Raw genomic sequence first — 19,374 nt, 5'->3', positions numbered from 1 at the left:
CTGGGGTGAGCACTAAGTAAACGGAAATGACTATCATTGGCATCGTTGTTCCCATCAGATAAGACACTGTATGAGTCTCCTAGGCGCATGGAGTAAACATTTCTTAAAAGACACCAGGAAAGTCTCTCTGCCTTCCAAGGGTCTTGAATGCTACTGTTCACAGACCTGTTGGCAGATCTACGCAGAGAGGCACTGATATCCCACAAACTGCCTCCCCCAACGATGGATTCATTTCATTTACCAATAAAGGAAGGTTATATAACAATTTGAATTTTTGATATTTGGAGGAAAAGATTTCAGATTTCCATAAGATGATCTCAACTGGGACCAAATGTATACTTCAAACTAAGTATTACAATCTGAGTCTCGATTTCTTCCTTCCTCCCCACCACATCACCCTGCCGCTCCCATAAAGGAGAACCTTCCTTCTCATGGAAATGTCCTCACGTTTGTTCTAACTGGCTTCAGTGACATCCAACTCTTTGCGACCCTACAGACTTAGCCCACCTGGCTCCTCTGTCCATGGGATTCTCCAGGCAAGAGTATGGGAATGGGTTGTCATGCCCACCTCTATGGGATCTTCCCGACCCAGGGATCGAATCCAAGGCTCTTACGTTTCCTGCATTGGCAGGCAGGTTCTTTACCACTAGCGCCACCTGCATGGAGAAGGCAATGGCAACCCACTCCAGTACTCTTGCCTGGAAAATCCCAGGGACGGCGGAGCCTGGTGGGCTGCCGTCTATGGGGTCGCACAGAGTTGGACACGACTGAAGTGACTTAGCAGCAGCAGCAGCAGCTGGGAAGCCCCACGTCACTGGTGTACACTTTCCCCAGCAGTCAGGAACCAGATGTACTTCAAAACTCCATCAGATGCCACCTTCTCTCCAGGGAACTCCTCCGTCACTCCCGGGCCTGCCCCAGGCAGAACCGGCTGCTTCCTCATCTGTGCTCCCACCGATCTGAAACAACCCTTAGTGTGTCCCCTCGGGCTCATGACTCCATCTCACTCTGGCCTCCTCCGTGGTGGGGCTGCCTGGCTCCAGAAACACCATTCCAAGTCTGGCATACTACTCTCTTATATGAAAGAGTTGGGTCAAATTAGAATGCCCAGGGTCCCTTTCTACCCAGTAATGACAACTGCTTAGCCTAAGAGCTCCTTTTTGGTCGGTTGCCAGAAGGTTCTGGGCCACATGTAGTAAGCGAAAATAGTTAAGCTAAAAAAATAATAATAACAAAGACTCAAATTCTTTGGTAGCCTCCTTTTGCCCTTTCTGCATTATGATTTGGAGTTGGTTTGTAGCTTTATTTTAACGTCTCTGTTTATATGAATATATGTTGTGTATGTAAATCTTTTTTTTTAGTATGTAAATCTTTTTGAGACACTTAATCCTATTGGGAAGATGACTGGTTACAATAATAGATTACATGCTAAAGTCCATTAACCTAAAAATATGCATTAAAAAGAATGAATTGTTTTGTCATTTAGGCATTACAGATATTTATAGTTCATCTGACTGCCTGTTTCCCTCTCACTCCCTGCTACTCTCACGCTGACGAGTCATGTAAATCATAATGAAACACCACAGGGGATGGAGTCCTCTTGACTGACAGCTGCTGGTGGTGCTATCAAACCAGACTCAGTTTGATTCTTGTATTTGTTATTATCATGATTCCACTTGCTGTGTGCTCAGTCGCTTAGTCATATCAGACTCTTTGCAGTCTCATGGACTATAGCCCATCAGGCTCCTCTGCCCATGAAATTTTCCAGGCGAGTTCACTGGACTGAGGTGTCATTTCCTACTCCAAGGGATCTTCCCAACCCAGAGATCAAACCCATGTCTCTTGTATCTCCTGCATTGGCAGATGAATTCTTTACCAGTAGCGCCACCTGGGAAGCCCATTATCACGATTGGAAACTTCAACCAAAATGCCCTAATAATCAAGGCTCCACTCTGGCACTAGGAAGTTAGATTTCATCACTGTGTATAGAAAGGCCTAGACACACATAAGAAATTATATGTGTGTAATAACAGTGGTAGATAGGACGGCCCAAATATAGAACAAAATATTTTCTGCTGAATATGGAAGCCAAGTATTTTTAAAACTGACTTTGAAAAGTTGTCCAGAGTATCTGAGCAACATATTTAGAACATAAAACCAATAAAAACATATTTTGGGGTTTCCCTGGGGGCTCAGAGGTAAGGAATCTGCCTGTCAATGCAGGAGACATGAGTTTGATCCCTGATTCAGGAAGATCCCACATGCCACAGAGCAAGTAAGCCCATGCATTACAACTATTGAGCCTTTGCTCTAGAGTCCACGTGTCACAACTGCTGAAGCCTGAGCACCCTAGAGCCTGTGCTCCGCAACAAAGGAGACTATTGCAATGAGAAGCCTGCACACGCCAACTAGAGAGCAGCTCCCGCTCACTGCAACCAGGGAAAAGCCCGCACAGCAACAAAGACCCAGCACCACCAAAATAAACAAATAAATACAATTACAGAAAATATTCTCCTTGAGCTTTAAGCACTAAGAGACCATTTGACTAACAATTATTGTGGAATTTAATAAAATGGCCTTATAAATTCAAACATTTGTGTTCAGACAGACATTTGCAAAGGGGTCGAAACCTATATTTATTTAAAGTTTCACATGAAACATGTATATCATCATATGTGAAACGAATTGCCAGTCCAGGTTCGATGTTTGAGACAGGGTGCTCGGGGCTGGTGCACTGGGATGACCCAGAGGGATGGGATGGGGAGGGAGGTGGGAGGGGGGTTCAGGATGGGGAACACATGTACACCCATGGTGGATTCAAGTCAATGTATGGCAAAACCAATACAATATTGTAAAGTAAAATTAATTAATAAACTAATTAAAAATTTAAAAAAATTAAAGTTTCACATGAATATATCCCCCAATATAAGCAACTCAGTTTTCTGAAGAAGAGAAACCAGTTATTTGTTTCCTTTTATAAATTATATATATCGAATAAGTTACATGTGTTGTAAAGTCTACTCAGTGCCAAAAAATTTAAACAACTGTCGAATTAAGAGAAAAATATCAACTAAGCCCAACTGAACACACTCTTCCAGTACACACATTTGATCTTCCAACATTCTTTAGTTACAATCACGAAAAATTAATGTTCCATTTTCCCCTTATAACAGCTGTCTAGTACCAGAAAATACAGAGGAATATGTAAATAAAATTAGCTTGTAATTGTCACTCAATCTTTTTACATCCTGTCAAGATGTAGTTCACTGAAGAAATGAAATTGAGAAAAAAAGGCATAAAGCAATATGCTTTTTTTTTCCCCCCTCTGGCATATTGCTTTATCTGGCAACCTAGATAAGAAATTCACTTTCTAAGAAAAAGAATCCTGCTACTCAGTGAAATATTTTTCAATACATGCATTGATCCCTTTGGTACTACTATGTAATGACAGGCTAAACACAGCCAGTCTGAGTCCTCAGGATTTTTCTTCAATGAATAGGTGAAGATGCTTTATTCCTAGCAAATGCACCATTCTGATATAGGTCCTTTAGTTTTTTTTTAAAAAAGGAAAGATAAAGTACTTAGAATTTGTTTTCCTAAGTGAGTCAAGTTGAAACCTGTGTAATTGTTTGCCTGCTACTTTCTGGCTTTGAAATCCACTTTCCATAAATAGGACAAATACAAATGACAGCCCAATCCCTGAGTAAACTGTCACAGGTTGGGTCACGGGCTAGAGGGTTGCCAAACTGAGACCTGACCATCCAAAAGGGTAGTCTCCCAGGAAGTCACTTTATCACATACCTGGCCATACTGGTCCATGTAATCCTTTGGCAACGGGCCCTCTGCTCCAGCAGCAGGGCCAGCCACTCCCTTCATTTCTCTTTGATATTGTTGATGGTATCTCACCTATTTGAAGGGGAGAGAAGGATACACCTGGTAAATTTAGCCTCTTATGCACACGGGTCAGAAGAGTCAAAATGAATGTCTACGGAAAGTTCTTTTTCTGCTGGAGTCTAGGGAGTGTGTCTTAGACATAAAAGTGCCAGATCATTGTTCTAGTAAAACTGACTGAAAACTCTGAAGGAAAGTTCCTTCTTGGATCCACAGTGCGCACAAAAGAAGGCAGGAAGTTGGACTCGCCAGGTCTGGGTAACTTCCTGACCCCTCCCCTCACGTGACAACGTTGCCCGGGACACTTACATCACTTGCCAGCTCGTTGGCTCTTTTGGCTATCTGATAAGCAGGTGTGATCATAGCAGGAAAACTGCCTTTCCCTCTCTGCTGTTCATAGGCCTCTGTGTATCTCACCTGGAAAAAGAAATATTTTAAATCACATACCACAATCCCACCATCTACCAGGCAATCTGAGTGAGAAGTCCCGCTAAGGGCTCCATAACACCTGCACATCTTCCATCAGATCTCTTAGGCAATGTAGTAGGTTTAGTGCTTGATGGGCCCTTATTTACCATTTTATTCCCAACACTCAGTGTCTGGTACATGGAGATGCTCAAGGCAGAATTCAACACATACTTGTGAGCAGCTGGTGCAGGCCAACCAAGGCAAGTGGAAGCCACTCGTTAAGCTGAACCTGGATTCGTGCTTAAACTTCCCAATCAGAACAACACTAAGTTTTCCATCTTATTATGCTGTGGAGCAACTGGAATGGAAAATGCAAATGGTACAAATTCTTTGGAAGTTCTATTCTGTAATTTGCAGTGACAAGGAGAGAATTCTTTCAGGTTAATCAGAAATATCTAGTTTGTTACTAATACCATGTAAACTTTTCTAAGGAGGAGTTTTCACGTGGTCTGTGCTAGCTGCTGAATCTGACCTGACCACCCTTCTCCATGTTAGAAAAGAGTGGGGAACCTTAAAGAAGAGTCACAGTGTCTGGCCACCATCGTCATTGCTTTCTTTTCTTTTTGGCAACTGCACATGGCATGGGATTCCACAGACTTCCCTGGTGGCTCAGACAGTAAAGGATCTGCCTGCAATGTGGGAGACCCAGGTTCAATCCCTGGGTCGGGAAGATCCTCTGGCGAAGGGAATGGCAACCCACCCCAGTATTCTTGCCTGGGTAAATTCCATGGACAGAGGAGCCTGGCAGGTGGCACTCCATGGGGTCGCAAAGAGTCAGACATGACTGAGCAACTAACACACAAATGGTATGGGAGATCCTAGTTCCCAGACCAGGGATTGAACCCAGGCCCCCCTGAAGTGGAAGCTTGAAGTCCCAACCACTAGACCGCCAGGGAAGTCCCTAGCTTCTATCATTTCTTACATCACTTTGAATCTGTCCACCAGCCTTGGCCCGGAGCAGCTCAGGAGTATCCGCCACCGTGCTGAACCTGGAGATGCGCTCATCATGTCCTCTCTTGTACTCCACCTGGCGAGGAGATAGCATGGAGTCAAGGTCACACCCAGCAGCCTTTGTAGGACCTCTCCCTGTGACTGAGCTGAAGCTACACCACTGGGCAACACTTAAGGCAATCTATGGCAATCTAATGGCAACACTTAAGGCAATCTATGGCAATCTAATGGCAACACTTAAGGCAATCTATGGAAGGTCTTCCTGGCTTGCTTTATGGGCTCCTCTCCAAAAACATGCACATGTGTTCAGTCCAAGAGAGCGCCAGGAACTGCTAAACTTGAACAAATATTCATTTGTCTCCGTAACAGTCACATGAGGCAGGACTATGATTTTCCCCATTTTACAGATGAGCAGCTGGGGAACAGAGAGGTTAAGTAATTTGTGCAGGGTCCCATAGCTACGAAGCAAGAGAGCCAGGATTCAAATCCCAATATAGCTGGCTCCAGAATCTGAGCTCTAAATCAACCAGCTATGCTGTTTTTCAGTAGGATCTGCCATCCTCTTAATAAAAATCAGTGTCCTTGATGCTTAACCTCTAAAAATTATTTGGTTCAGTTCTGGGGTGAACAACATGGTCTTCTCTCCATTGATAGAGGAGGCACGGGCATAGAGAATGACTGATACAGAAAAGGTAAGAACACAGTCTTCTTCATAATATTGTACTGGGGTACTTACTGCCCCCCAAAGAACTCTCTTGTTGGATTTTACCTGAATTCCAGGGATTCACTAATGACAAAAATTAGTGTAATCAACGGTGAGTAAGCACTAAGATACTCACTTGGCTGGCCAGCTGGTTGGCGATCTTGGCCCTTTGATAAGCAGGTGTGATCATGGCTGGAAAACTCCCTTTGCCTCTCTGTTGCTCACAGTCTTCTGGATACTCCTGCTGGTCAGACCAATGTCAGCATGAAAACCAATAGGATCTCCAATGAGAACGAATAAAACTGCAATAGCAAGCATCATCAGAACCAATGCAACTGGATGTATACAGTACTAGGAAAATATTTTGGTCTCCTGGAATAAAATTTGAAAATTATTCACTTGGTGATTTAAATTAACACCTTCAAGGCTGAAGAAATCGTATTTCCCAGGTCAAAGAGTTTCCCCTTCAATGTTTATATTAAACTCTGTGGAACCTGGCACAACCCAAGGGAGGCCCCTTGACTCAAAGGCTTGTAAGATAATGCAGCAATTATTATGCAGGAGACCCTTCAGCAACTCATCCACTAGACACAGTTCTGGACTTCCCTGGTAGCTCAGTCGGTAAAAAGAATCTGCCTCCAGTGCAGGGGACCTACGTTAGATCCCTGGGTCAGGAAGATCCCCTGAAGACGAAAATGGCAACCCACTCCACTATTCTTGCCTGGAAAGTCCTTATGGACAGAGAAGCCCGGCAGGCTCCTCAGTCCATGGGCCCACAGTCCATGGCCGGCTCTACAGTCCATAGGGTTGCAGATTTGGACACGACTTAATGACTAAACCACCACCAGACACATTTCTACAGTGCTGGGAGTGAAATATCTGTTCTTTTCTCCTCCTTACTTTTGAATATCTCTGCTAGTCTGCTTTCCTAACAAAACACAGCACCTTAGCAACTGTGCTTCAGTTGTTTTCTTTCCATGTGCTAAAGAAAAGTTACTCAAGACTAGCAACATTTTCCAAAGTGGTTTCTTCAAAGGACAGGTGCCCTGTGTTTAGGGAGAGAACTAGAGGATACAGCATGCAGATCATTAAGGAATTCCATAACCTGGGGTAAAACTGTCTTTCCTACGATGAAAACCTACTAAGATCTCTCTTATGGTGCGACAGGTCCAAAATCTAAAATAGGGCATCAGGGCTGGTTCTGAAATCTCTGGTAGGAAATCCATTTCTTTGCCTTTTCCAGCTTCAAGAGGCTGTCCACAGTGCTTGGTTTACAGCCCCAGACAGCTTTGACCTCTGCTTCTGTTGCCACATCATCTTTTCTCTGACTCTGACTCTCCTGCCTCCCTCTTTATAAGCACCCTTGTGATCACATTTGGTCCCCGTTAATCATCCAGGATAATCTTCCTATCTCAAGATCCTTACCTTAATTAGGAACTTGAGTTTAGCAGATACAAACTACTAGGTATAAAATAAAAAACAAGGTCCCACTGGATAGCACAGGGAACTATATTCATTATCTTGTAATTAATTATAATGGAAAAGAACAGGAAAAAGAATATATGTGTATATATGTATACATATACACATAACATATATATAACATATATATAACATATAATCACTCTGCTGTACATCAGAAACTAACACAACACTGTAAATCAACTATATGTACGTTTGTTCCATGGTTCAGTCATGTCCAGCTCTTTGCAACCCGATGGACTGTAGCCCACCAGGCTCCTCTGTCCATGGGATTTTCCAGGCCAGAATACTGCAGTGGGTTGCCATTTCCTGCTCCAGGGGATCTTCCCGACCCAAGGATCAAATCCGTGTCTCCCATGTCTCTAGCCTCTCCTGCACTGACAGGCGGATTCTTTACCACTGAGCTACCTGGGAAGCAAATCAGCTATACCTCAATTAAAAAAATCCCTACCTTCATCATATCTTTGGCCATGCATAGTAGCATATTCGGAGAAGGCAATGGCACCCCACTCCAGTGCTCTTGCCTGGGGAATCCCATGGCCAGAGGAGCCTGGTGGGCTGCAGTCCATGGGGTCGCTAAGAGTCAGGCACAGCTGAGCAACTTCACTTTCTGTTTTCACTTTCATGCATTGGAGAAGGAAATGGCAACCCACTCCAGTGTTCTTGCCTGGAGAATCCCAGGGACCGCGGAGCCTGGTGGGCTGCCGTCTATGGGGTCGCACAGAGTTGGACACGACTGAAACGACTTAGCAGCAGCAGCAGTAGCATATTCATAGGTTCCAGGGACTAGGACATGGGAATGTTTGGGGGAGGGCCAGTATTCTATCATAATCTTAATGAACATTCAAGCTAACTGCTAAGGTAATTTTCTAGGGCCCTTACCTCACCCAGTGACTTTCGTGCCTCCACCATCCTTACGATTTCAGGGTCTGGCAGAGCTCCTGGGCACCAGGCATTCCCTTCCCTGTATCCACTCCAATAGGCTCTCTGGGGAGGAAAAACACAAATGCATATAAACACACAGCCCACACACTTGCTTGATAAGATCACCCCACCTACCCCACCCTCCCAGCAATGCTCACCTACGTCGTCAACATATGACAGAAAAGACAGAAATTCTCTAAAAATGATAAACTCCTCCTGATACATGGCAGGTCTCAGCTAACCAGAATGTTCATTTTTTTCAAACTAGAAAATAACCTAATCTCCTAAATAACCAAAACTTTCGGAGATTGACTGATATCATAGCAGTTCCAAACGTAACGTAACATTTTTTTTGCTCATTATTGCATCAAGATGGGGCAGCAGGGAGTTGCTGTGGACAGGTCATCTGAGAGTAATCAGCATTATTCAGCCAAGCTTCAAAATCCTGCTACCTGTTGTGTGCCAAGTGCTAGATTAAGCAATTAACACTAGGAAAAGAAAATCAAAAAAGAAAAAAAGAAGACAAAGTTCCTCTTTTAAGATATGTGTGGTTTATCTAGGGAGATAAAACTAACACATGAAACAATTAGCGATTAGAAAATGCTTGGTGCTTAAATGTACTGTATTGAAGATAAACACAGTGAGAGTTTTGAAAAAGCAATCTCCATGTGAGGGCCCCTGATTTGGACAGGAATTTGAGCTGGACCTACAGGGATGAGGTCAGTTGCCAGATGATGCAATGGGACAAGAAAAAGCATCTGCTCAAGGAGGTCTGTTCCATGAAGGCAAAGATTTTTGTCTGTTTTGTGCACTGAAGTATTCCAGCAGCCTGGAATAGTGCCTGGCATATAATACTCAATAAATACATGCTGACTTTAAAAAAGAAAAAAAATAACACATGTTGGATAAATTCTAAGAGTGGGGACTGCCATGAATAAAAGCATGAAGGCAATGATAGACTTCGTGTGAAAGACCATGAGGAAATGGATTTCACTGGAATTGGGGGGAAGAGATAGGGAGCCAAGTGGGCTGGAGGTACGGCAAATTGGGCAGTTTGAGTAGAACCATCCTTTGGCGATCTGAAAAGTCAGATCATTCATGTGTGAAAATACACTCAACTAGACTTGCAATCAGGAAAGTTTAAATAGAAAAAACCAAGCTACAGGTTGTCAAAACTTTTGTCTGGTAATACCAAGTATTGTGAGAATGTGGGAAACAGACCATGGAGGTCTTCTGTAGACCGCTGGAATGACAAGATGGATAAAAGAAAGCTTAACCAATTCCCTCTAGAAGTAATGCTGACTACACATGTCATCTGCACAATGTGTCATTCTTCTCTCTGCTTCCAAACCTGTTTATAACTCTCGCCTCACCTCATCCACCAGTGGTTGCCTGTTTGGTGCAGCGGCCTCATCCTTGGATTTCATGTCCCAGTGAAAAACTGACTTAAACCGTTCACCATCCTCTTGGCCATCGATCTGCACAATGAAGATGTTGTCAGTAATGTTTCCATCAGACACGAGAAAGGTAACAAATAATATAGAACTAAATTGGGAGGGGGAGCAGATCCGAAGTCTCAACTGCAGAGCGTCTTAACTGTACTGTGCTGACAAGTGTCACCACTGGCTTCATCTGTACCACCAGCCAAGTGGCACCTGGCTAGCACCTACTGTGTGAAAAGTTCTATTTTGCAGCGCAAATAAAAAGACAATGTCTCTACAAGCGTATCGCCCAGCACCAAGTATTCAGCTTAGAAAACACTAGACATGACAGCAGTGGTTCCTAACTAGCCTGTGCAACACTTAGGGAGCTTGTTAAATGCTGGCTCCTCAAATTCATGTAGGTGTTCTCCTATGCTTTATGATTCCACCTTTCACATCTTGATCCATAACACACCTTGTATTAATGTTTATGTACAGATATGAGGTAGGTATCAAGGTTCGTTTCTTCTATGTAAGTGTCCAGTCACTCGGGTACCATTTATTTAGATGATTCTTGCTACACTGAATTGCAGTGGTGCCTTTGCTGTAACTCAGGTGACCACATATGTGCAGCTCTATTTCTGAACCTTGTATTGTTTTCCACTGACCTGTCAATTCTTATGCCAATATTATTCCACTGAGTTAACAATTACAAGAGGCACCCTGGTGGCTCAGATGGTAAAGAATCCACCTGAAATGTAGGAGACCTGGGTTCGATCCTTGGATGGGAAAGATCCTCTGGAGAAGGGAATGACAACCCACTTCAGTATTGTTGCCTGGAGAATTTCATGGACAGAGGAGCCTAGAAACCTGGTCACCTAAGTCCTTTGATTTTGTTCTTCAAGATTTCTTGGCCATTCTAGAATCGCTGTATGTTCACATCAATTTTAGAATCAGTTTGTCAATTTTTATGAAAAACACCAGAGTTTTGGCTGGGACTGCATTGAATGCGTTGATCAATTTGAAGAGAACTGATGTCTAACCACATCTTCATGACTTTGGAATAGGCAAAGATTTCTTAAAGAGAACATAAGAAGAACTAACCACAAAAGAAAATATCGGGGCTTAGGTTCAAACCCAGATATCATAATGTTTGAGATCCAAGATGGAGCCCAGAAATCTGCAACTTAAACAAGTTGAAATTTAAATCATTAATTTTACAGATGAGGAAAGAAGCTCAGAGAAGAGAAGTAAACTTATTGAAATCATTCAGCAGGTTAGCAAAGCCAGGTTCAGAACCCGGGAATTCTAGTTCCCTGTCAAGGGCACTTTGTCTGGACTTATTTAATGCAGCACTAACATGTATATTTTTAAGTACATAAGTTGATAAATCTTTACATGCCTTTTCTCTTGGCTATTGAGAAATTACCTTGAACACTACATAAACTCACGGCAAAGTTTCTTGTAAGCAGCTCCACTGACATTTGGGGCCAGTTCATTTCTTGTTGGGGGCAGCCTGTCTAGCTCATGGCAGGATGCTGAGCAAGATGGGTGGTCTCTATCCACCAGATGCCACCAGTATTCTTACCTTCCCAGTTTTGACCAGAAAAAGTCCCTCAGACATCACCAAATACCCCCTAGCGGGCAAAACCGACCTCCTTTAGAGCCACTGACTAAAGGAATCAGAATCACGTGACCAAAGTACACAGGAATCTGTATTTTCTGCCCTTCTCCCACAGTATAGGCAGCAAGGGGGGTGCCTGCCTCCGTAGAGACCTCTCACAGGGCTCATGACTATTCGGAGGAAATAGGAAGAGGAAAAAAGCCATAAATGTTCTTTGTGGAGTAAGGAAGCATTAAGGGCTAAAGTTCATTCTCTGAATAGGAGAGAATCTAGATGTTCTATTCTGCTAAAAGTTCCATTCACACCTACCAAACAGGAAATTCTGTCTTAGTAAATATTTATTTATGCATTTATTTTTCAAAGAGTGACATTTAAAAAAAACAGAAAAATGTTGACAGCTTCAAATGCCATTTCACCTTCATCGCCGTAACTGAAGAATCCCTTTCTTTCCTTTTTTAATTTTAGCACATGCACTATGAATCTGTTTTTTATTCAATTGGCAAAGTCTCCCAGAGAAGAAAAGGGAGTAAGAATGCAATCCACAACATTCCCCAGAGGGGTTGTAAGATCTGGGGTCTAGAAGGGACAGGAGTGTCCACTTGATTTTTCCCCTGGTGGGAAAGGAGGAGAAAGGGGTCTCAGCAGTCAGTTGTTCTGTACACACGCACACACACACATGCACACGTATACACGTATATGCATACATACACAGACACACACGTGTGTGTACATGCATGCACACATATGCATGCACACACATATGCAAGTGTATACACATGCATGTAAACACACGCATGTAAACACACATCCACCATATACACACAGAGATAACACACATATACATATATACACATACCATACACATACACAAATGTGCACACAGGCATGTATATACACATTCATATATATTCGCCCATGTATATACACTGTGTATACACACATGTATACACATGCACACATATTTACACCTACATACACACATACATACACTCCCCATATGCAAACACACATATTTACACACATACACACATATTCACATAGATCTGAACTAACACACACACACAGGCTTCCTGGGAAGCTCACGTCATTGCCTGTGGCTGGAAATAGAATGAGAGATAATCTCGTTCCAGGTCCGGCCTGTCATACAAGTTACAAAAAACTGATTTCACCACCACTTCAAAGGAAGGTAAGTATTGCCTGATCTGTTGTAAGATTTTGTAAGGGGGACATGCCAGTTGACACCTCACTGAGGGTGGAAGATAGAGATATTATGGATCTTTTTGTGACAAACACAAACAATATTCTGATATATAAGCACACCTCCTTGTATTCCAATCTGTGGGCAAACTCTGGCCCCAGAGCTGCTGAAATATCTGGTTGCTTGTAAACATAAACAAGTGCTTTTTTTTACTTCTGGAGAGTTTGCCACACCCTAAGTACATGGGAATAGGCTGACTGAGCAGTTTAGGATACGGGTCCTAGAGTGATAAATGTCTGGATTTGTACCCATTCAACAGGCCCAGTAAAACTGGGTAAGTTACTTAACTTCTGTGAGCCTCAGCCTCCCCAACTGTAATATAATACTGCAGAGGGTTTTTGTGAAGAATAAGTGAGATTATACAGATAAAGGGCATTGCAAAGTGTCTGGCACTCTGTCGAACTGAGAGTTAAATTCAGTACTGTCAATTTTGTGTGAGATGTTAAGAGACAAAAACAAACAACAACAAAACCCACACAAATAAGCAAAAACAAAAAGGATTTTTGAAAGCAAAAAGAATCAGCCTTCTCAGTAATCAATGGCTCATGAATTCTTCAGGCTTCTCAATTGTTAGAAGTCAATGATAGATACATGAACAACTCTCCAAGCCTCAGTTTCCTCACCAGTAGAATGGGATAATAATAGTATTTACTCTATTGGATTGTAATGTGTTAAATTAGTTAAGTAATTACACAGTAAATATTACCTAAGCTTGTTAAAAAAAATAATAAACTCACAATTGGAGCAAAGCACTTAGTGAAATAAGCTAGTTGGCAGTTATGTATAGAAAGCCATGGTAAGGATAAGCTCAACCTAAACCATCTTCTTGAGGAGGACGTGGCCTGGGCAGGCAGGAGAGTCAGGATAGGGTGAGGTAACATGAGGAAGGCAGATTACTAGAGAGCCTTCCACCTCCTGTGTCATTCTCTAATTTTAGAAAGCTGCTAGTTCCACCCCATAAAACAACTTGCTATGAGGCCTGGGGGAGGCAAGTGAAATGATTCATCATTTTAATAAATGCAAGCGTTCAATCAATAGTTTTCTGACAAAACTCTACTGTTAGTTTTTCAAAACAGGTTGGTTAATCAATATGGCCTCCTGGCCTACCGAAACATCAGTTACAGATCAGAATATCTCTGACCTACCCCCTACCCATGGGGAAAGAGATCTTAAACACTACCGAATGCAGAGAGATTTAATAGTGTGGAACTAGAGGTTTCCATGTTTGTACCCAAATATAATGGGGAAAGAAAGGCCTTTGTAATATTTTCCAACTATATGAACTTTGTTTTATGTATTAAGCACCTGTGTATGCATGGCCTGCTGTATCAATGTGTACAGAGCTGACAGGCACAAGGAGATTAAAATGGATACAAGATCCTCAGATATTCAAGCTGGATTATCCTGTATGGGCCTCTATGTTGTGGCAGGACAAACAGCAATATTTGTTACTCAAACATGCCTAGGTATAAACCTGCCCATTTTCTCCATATTTACAAAGACACTTAAAAACCTAAGAAGTGCCTGAGCTAAGAGAATTTCTTTAAACACTATTTTGAAATTCAAAATTAAGTAACTTACCCCACAAATGGCCTCTGGAGGTTTCCTCACATTTAGATTTAATGGAGTGTAATAGACACTTGTAAAAGTGTTGTTCTTGGGGTTATGGCTACAAAAAGTAGATATAAATCAGAATTAGAAATGTACTTTATCCAAGATGACTGAGTGACTGTTCTTAAAGGAAGAGTTACTTTTTACATCAAAAAAAATAAGACGTAATAATTAAATTCAAGAGTTTCCAGGCAATGAGGCATAAAGAAAGAAAAGCAAATCAAATAAATTCAACCTATTTAACATAAACACCAAATTTAACTGGAAATTATTTACCTGAAATTATTTAAAAGAAAACATTTTAAAGCTTTCTGTATATCCACAGCAATTACACTGTTCTGCACAATCTTTAATAATTTGACATGGGGTTATAGAGGATAGATTTTGTCGTTCACTTGTAAGAAATTTGAAATTTTCAACTTTCTGTCCATTGCATAAAATCCTGTGTCAGATCTCTTTAATGACTGTATGTAAGTAAAAATTTTTGAGAAGACATTTCTTGGGTTCTTAGATATAACCCTGGAGTGTGCGATTTGAACCTCTGGTTGGTTACTTATTTAAAAAAAAACAAAACAAATATAATTCAAGAGGTGGTATGGAGGGGCATCAAACACTTACGCGTGACAGTATGGCTTTTTCTGGTGACTCACAAAGTTATTCACCGACAGCATCATCTTGCAAACTTCACAGTGAAAACAAGCTTTGTGCCATATCTAGAAACCAAACAGAAAAGATTGAGCAAAATTACCTTTTCCTTCGTTCTCAGGAATCTTATATATTTCTGGGCAAAAAAAAAAAAAGAAAAAATGAGCTTTAGGGATAAAATGGTGATAAAACTCACATTTTTTTTTGAGACAATACAGGAGATGTAGCTAGAAATGGGTAGAACTGAAGAAAAGTGGGGAAAACATCATATCTTGGTGGTTCAAAAAAACCCACATGTCCATATATGATAAGATATATTTCCCAAGTTTGTGACAATCTGCAAAGGCCAAGAAATGTCTACTGACCTGGTCTAGACAGTTGATCTTCTCAGCAGGGTACACTCCGTACCCACACCTAGAGCAAGCCTGCACATTCATCGTGAAGTCTGAAGAGAAAAGACCAAGAACAGGCAAGAAATCCAAGGAGAAGCCGCTGTCTGGCTGTTCAAGTCTCCAAAATCCTGACTCCTACTAAACTCCTGTGGGCACCTTGACCGTTCAGAATCCAACCTCCACTCTCCTCTGCTGACCTTCTGGTTTGAAGTCGGCGGCTGGATGGTTTTTAAAGCTGCCACTTACTCAAAGGGCTATTTTGGAGACTTGCTCGGCACGCATGCGTCTGGGTAATAAGGTGGAGGTATTTCTAGCTGACATGTTTCTCTAAATAGAAAAGTGAACTCACAACAGCATCATGTTTATGTGGATGACCAAATCCTTGTGTATGATCAGGCAGCATGCAGTAGTTTAACACTAGCTGTGATCATAACCCAAGAAAAGAAGCCAAAGGCATACCCCACACCCTCATACAACGACTAAATGAGAAAAGCTCGCTCTGTGAGGCCTGTGACTAAAGCAGAAAGTCCACCTCACCCCTCCAAAGAAAATGAAAAAGGATTTATTCACTCCATGGAGGGTAAATACCATATTTGAAATTTAGCCTTATCTCTTAAAAATGTTTCATATCACCCAACCATAAAAAGAATGAAATAAGGCTACTTGTAGCAACATGCATGGACCTAGAGATGATTAAAAGTAAGTCAGACAGAGAAAGACAAATACTACATGATATCACTTATATGTGGAATCTAAAACAAGATACAAATGAATGTATCTGAAACAAAAAAGACTCACAGACATAGGGAACAGACTTGTGGATGCCAAGAGAGAGCTGGATGGGGGTGGGAAGGCTTGGGAGTTTGGGATTAGCTGAGGCAAACTGTTACAGACAGGATGGATAAACAACAGGATCCTACAGCATGGCACAGGAAACTATATTCAATATCCAGTGACAAACCAGAATGGAAAAGAATACAAAAAACAATATATGTATGTATAACTGAGTCACTTTGCTCTACAGCAGAGATTAACACAATACTGTAAACCAACTGTACTTCAATGAAATTTTTTTAAATAAACTAAAATGTTTATAAGAGTAGGATGGAAAATTTATTAAGATATCAGTTCATGTTTAGCTTCTGCAAGGATGCAAAAATAAGGACAGATGAGAACTCTTTGTGTGTTGACCTCTGTTATCTTCAGTTCAGTTCAGTTCAGTTCAGTCGCTCAGTCGTGTCCGACTCTTTGCGACCCCATGAACTGCAGCACGCCAGGCCTCCCTGTCCATCACCAACTCCTGGAGTTTACTCAAACTCATGCCCATCGAGTCGGTGATGCCATCCAGCCATCTCATCCTCTGTCGTCCCCTTCTCCTCCTGCCCCCAATCCCTCCCAGCATCAGGGTCTTTTCCAATGAGTCAATTCTTCGCATGAGGTGGCCAAAGTATGGAGTTTCAGCTTCAGCATCAGTCCTTCCAATGAACACCCAGGACTGATCTCCTTTGGGATGGACTGGTTGGATCTCCTTGCAGTCCAAGGGACTCTCAAGAGTCTTCTCCAGCACCACAGTTCAAAAGCATCAACTTTTCGGTGCTCAGCTTTCTTCACAGTCCAACTCTCACAGTAATGTCTCTGCTTTTTAATATGCTATCTAGGTTGGTCATAACTTTCCTTCCAAGGAGCAAGTGTCTTTTAATTTCATGGCTGCAATCACCATCTGCAGTGATTTTGGTTCCAAAAATTCCTTGCCTTCCAGGTCTTCCTTAGTCCCTTGCCTCTCAGGCTTGAAAGGAGCAGCGTGAAGACAAACTTTCTCTTCTTGGCTTTGTGAAGCCCCTTATTGCCTAAATGTCACTGAAAACAGACCTTCCAGGAACAGCTTACAAAAAATGGCAACACACTTGTCCCCACCCCTCTGCTCACTATCTTCTACAACTCTCTTCCTGCTTTATGTTCTCACAGCAGTTACCACCACCTGACACCTTAAATATTAGTATATCTGCTTTTAGAAATTATGTCTCCTCCATCAAGATATGCGTTTCATCAAAATAGGGTCCTTGGTCCATGTTGTCCTTTCTGTATCCCCAATGCCGAGAACAAGGTCTGATACAGAAAACGTGCTCAACAAATATTTATCAAATCAAAGAAATTAACACTGATACCAAAATGCCTGCAAGGACCGAGGTGAAGCCATAGGTCACATGCCCCATCTGAACCACCTCTCCACCCCAGCCAACTTGTGATGAGGGAATCAGTAGCCAGCAGGGACAAATATTCTGACTTTTCCAGAAAAGCCAGATACCCGCATCTGCACCTGCAATTCCCTCTTTTGCAAAACACTGGGAATAAAACAATAAAACAGAGTCATGGGCAGGACTTAGTCGGCAGACTACCAATTAGTGACTTTCCACCTCAAGAAAAGGCTCTGAGGAAACTCTGCTGGGGAGACCTCAGGTAAGACAGAGAACTCAGTAGTACTTCTGTGTTGTGACAGGAGAACCACGGGGAGGAGGAGGCCACAGAACAGATGAAGAACAGCGTCACCATGACGCTGAGAGGATGCTGTGAGGTTCCCCACAGAGAAAGAGGGGGCGCGGAGCTGCCCTCTCAGCACCAGAGGAGACTCTGAGTAGGGGCCCCAGATTCAGGAAGACTCAGGCTGAAATGTGATACAACACAGCCTGAACAAATGGGAACAGTAAAGGCAAAGAACTAAGGCCTACAGGTTAGGGACTTCCCTGGTGGTCCAGTGGCTAAGACTCTGTACTCCCAATGCAGGGGGTCTGGATTCGATCTCTGGTCGGGGAACTAGATCCCACATCCCACAACTAAGTGTCCACATGCCGTGACTAAAGATACTGCAACAAAGATTTCGTGTGCCACAACTAAGACCCGGCACTTTTACAAAAAGACCTACAGTTTCCCCACATATTTTGCTCTGTGTGGGATTTCTCCAGCTATACCTGGACATGGGCTGGAAGTCTCAATAATCACTGAGAAAGAACTCTGCCCCAATCCGGAGGGATGCAGAATCACAGCCAAATTTCCTTTAAAGAAAAATGACCTAACACTTCTCTAAGGCTGTGACTGCATCACTGCTGTAAGTTGTGAAAACAAGGATGAACCAAATGCAAGATGCTAAATCTGACTTGTACCATCACTTCTGCTTTTGAAAGGCACTTATTATGTATCAGAAATTGTGAGAAGAAGCAACCCCGCAGAACTGGAAGTGGGACAGTTTAAAGACCTAAAATGAACATGCATTGCTGGGGCCAGAGACACACAGCCCTCATCTGCTTCGCAGACCTTATGGATGGTCTTCCTTGGCTGCATCCTAATCCTCTCACATCAGGCAGAGCCCCTTACGCTTCTGACGGTGATTACATCAGACCCTCCACATCTTAGCCAATCAACAAGCGTGCTCTTCTGGCCCCTTGGATCGGTTCAGACAACACGTGTTAGTCTAGATTCCCCACAAAATAGAACCTGGGGCAAAGGCTTCCATGCGAGAACTTTATTCAGAAGTGTGATCTAGGGGCAGGAAGTGGAGGGAGAGAGTCAACATCCTTTCCCACAGAAGCTTTGGACATTGGATTTCTTGGTCTCTACCTTCCAAGAGGCCACATAAACCACTGCTACTCAGGAACGTCTGCTGGAGGAAGGAAGCAGGAAGGAAGTACCTGCTGGCCCTGCCCACCACTGACTAATGTCTGGCCCCACTGGGTGTTAACTCCCTTATACGTCCATGCTGTGCATATGCCCAAGCAAACCCACAGCATCCTATGCTTCAATAGCAACAGGGAAAAAAGCAAGGGCAACAGCAGACCAAAGACACTGTTGGCTAAACTGACATAGAGCTAGCTGCCACTGTCAAGGCTGGACTGGCATAAGTCTTAAGACAGGTGAGACTAAGTGGATGGAAAAAAGCTCCTGAGAGGTGTGTGATATGTTGGCCAATCAGCAGAAAGTCCAGGACTTGGGCTTGGTGGTGGTGAGCCAGT

The 19,374-nt window shown here is 42.7% G+C and overlaps 1 protein-coding gene across 5 annotated transcripts in view; it reads right to left on the bottom strand.

Annotated features, from left to right (window-relative positions):
* LOC122445932 (nebulin related anchoring protein) overlaps window positions 1-15,658 on the bottom strand; it is a 75,324-nt gene extending 59,666 nt beyond the window's left edge. For 3 of the 5 annotated variants that reach the window (XM_043475492.1, XM_043475496.1, XM_043475494.1), the window contains exons 1-9: window positions 15,344-15,592; window positions 14,952-15,046; window positions 14,304-14,391; window positions 9,793-9,897; window positions 8,378-8,482; window positions 6,150-6,257; window positions 5,282-5,386; window positions 4,201-4,308; window positions 3,802-3,906 (exon numbers count right to left, since the gene is read on the bottom strand). In XM_043475492.1, the coding sequence (XP_043331427.1) occupies window positions 3,802-3,906; window positions 4,201-4,308; window positions 5,282-5,386; window positions 6,150-6,257; window positions 8,378-8,482; window positions 9,793-9,897; window positions 14,304-14,391; window positions 14,952-15,046; window positions 15,344-15,415 (891 nt within the window). In that variant the 5' untranslated portion in view covers window positions 15,416-15,592. Of the gene's footprint in view, window positions 1-3,801; window positions 3,907-4,200; window positions 4,309-5,281; window positions 5,387-6,149; window positions 6,258-8,377; window positions 8,483-9,792; window positions 9,898-14,303; window positions 14,392-14,951; window positions 15,047-15,343 lie in introns of all 5 variants that reach the window. The other 2 variants (XM_043475493.1, XM_043475495.1) reach the window with 2 other exon arrangements.
* Window positions 15,659-19,374: the final 3,716 nt, after the last annotated feature.

This window comes from Cervus canadensis, chromosome 8, assembly GCF_019320065.1.
Source record: "Cervus canadensis isolate Bull #8, Minnesota chromosome 8, ASM1932006v1, whole genome shotgun sequence".
Lineage (NCBI taxonomy): Eukaryota > Metazoa > Chordata > Mammalia > Artiodactyla > Cervidae > Cervus > Cervus canadensis.
The sequence above is the reverse complement of the archived record's forward strand: the minus strand, read 5'-3'. Positions and strand labels throughout refer to the sequence as shown.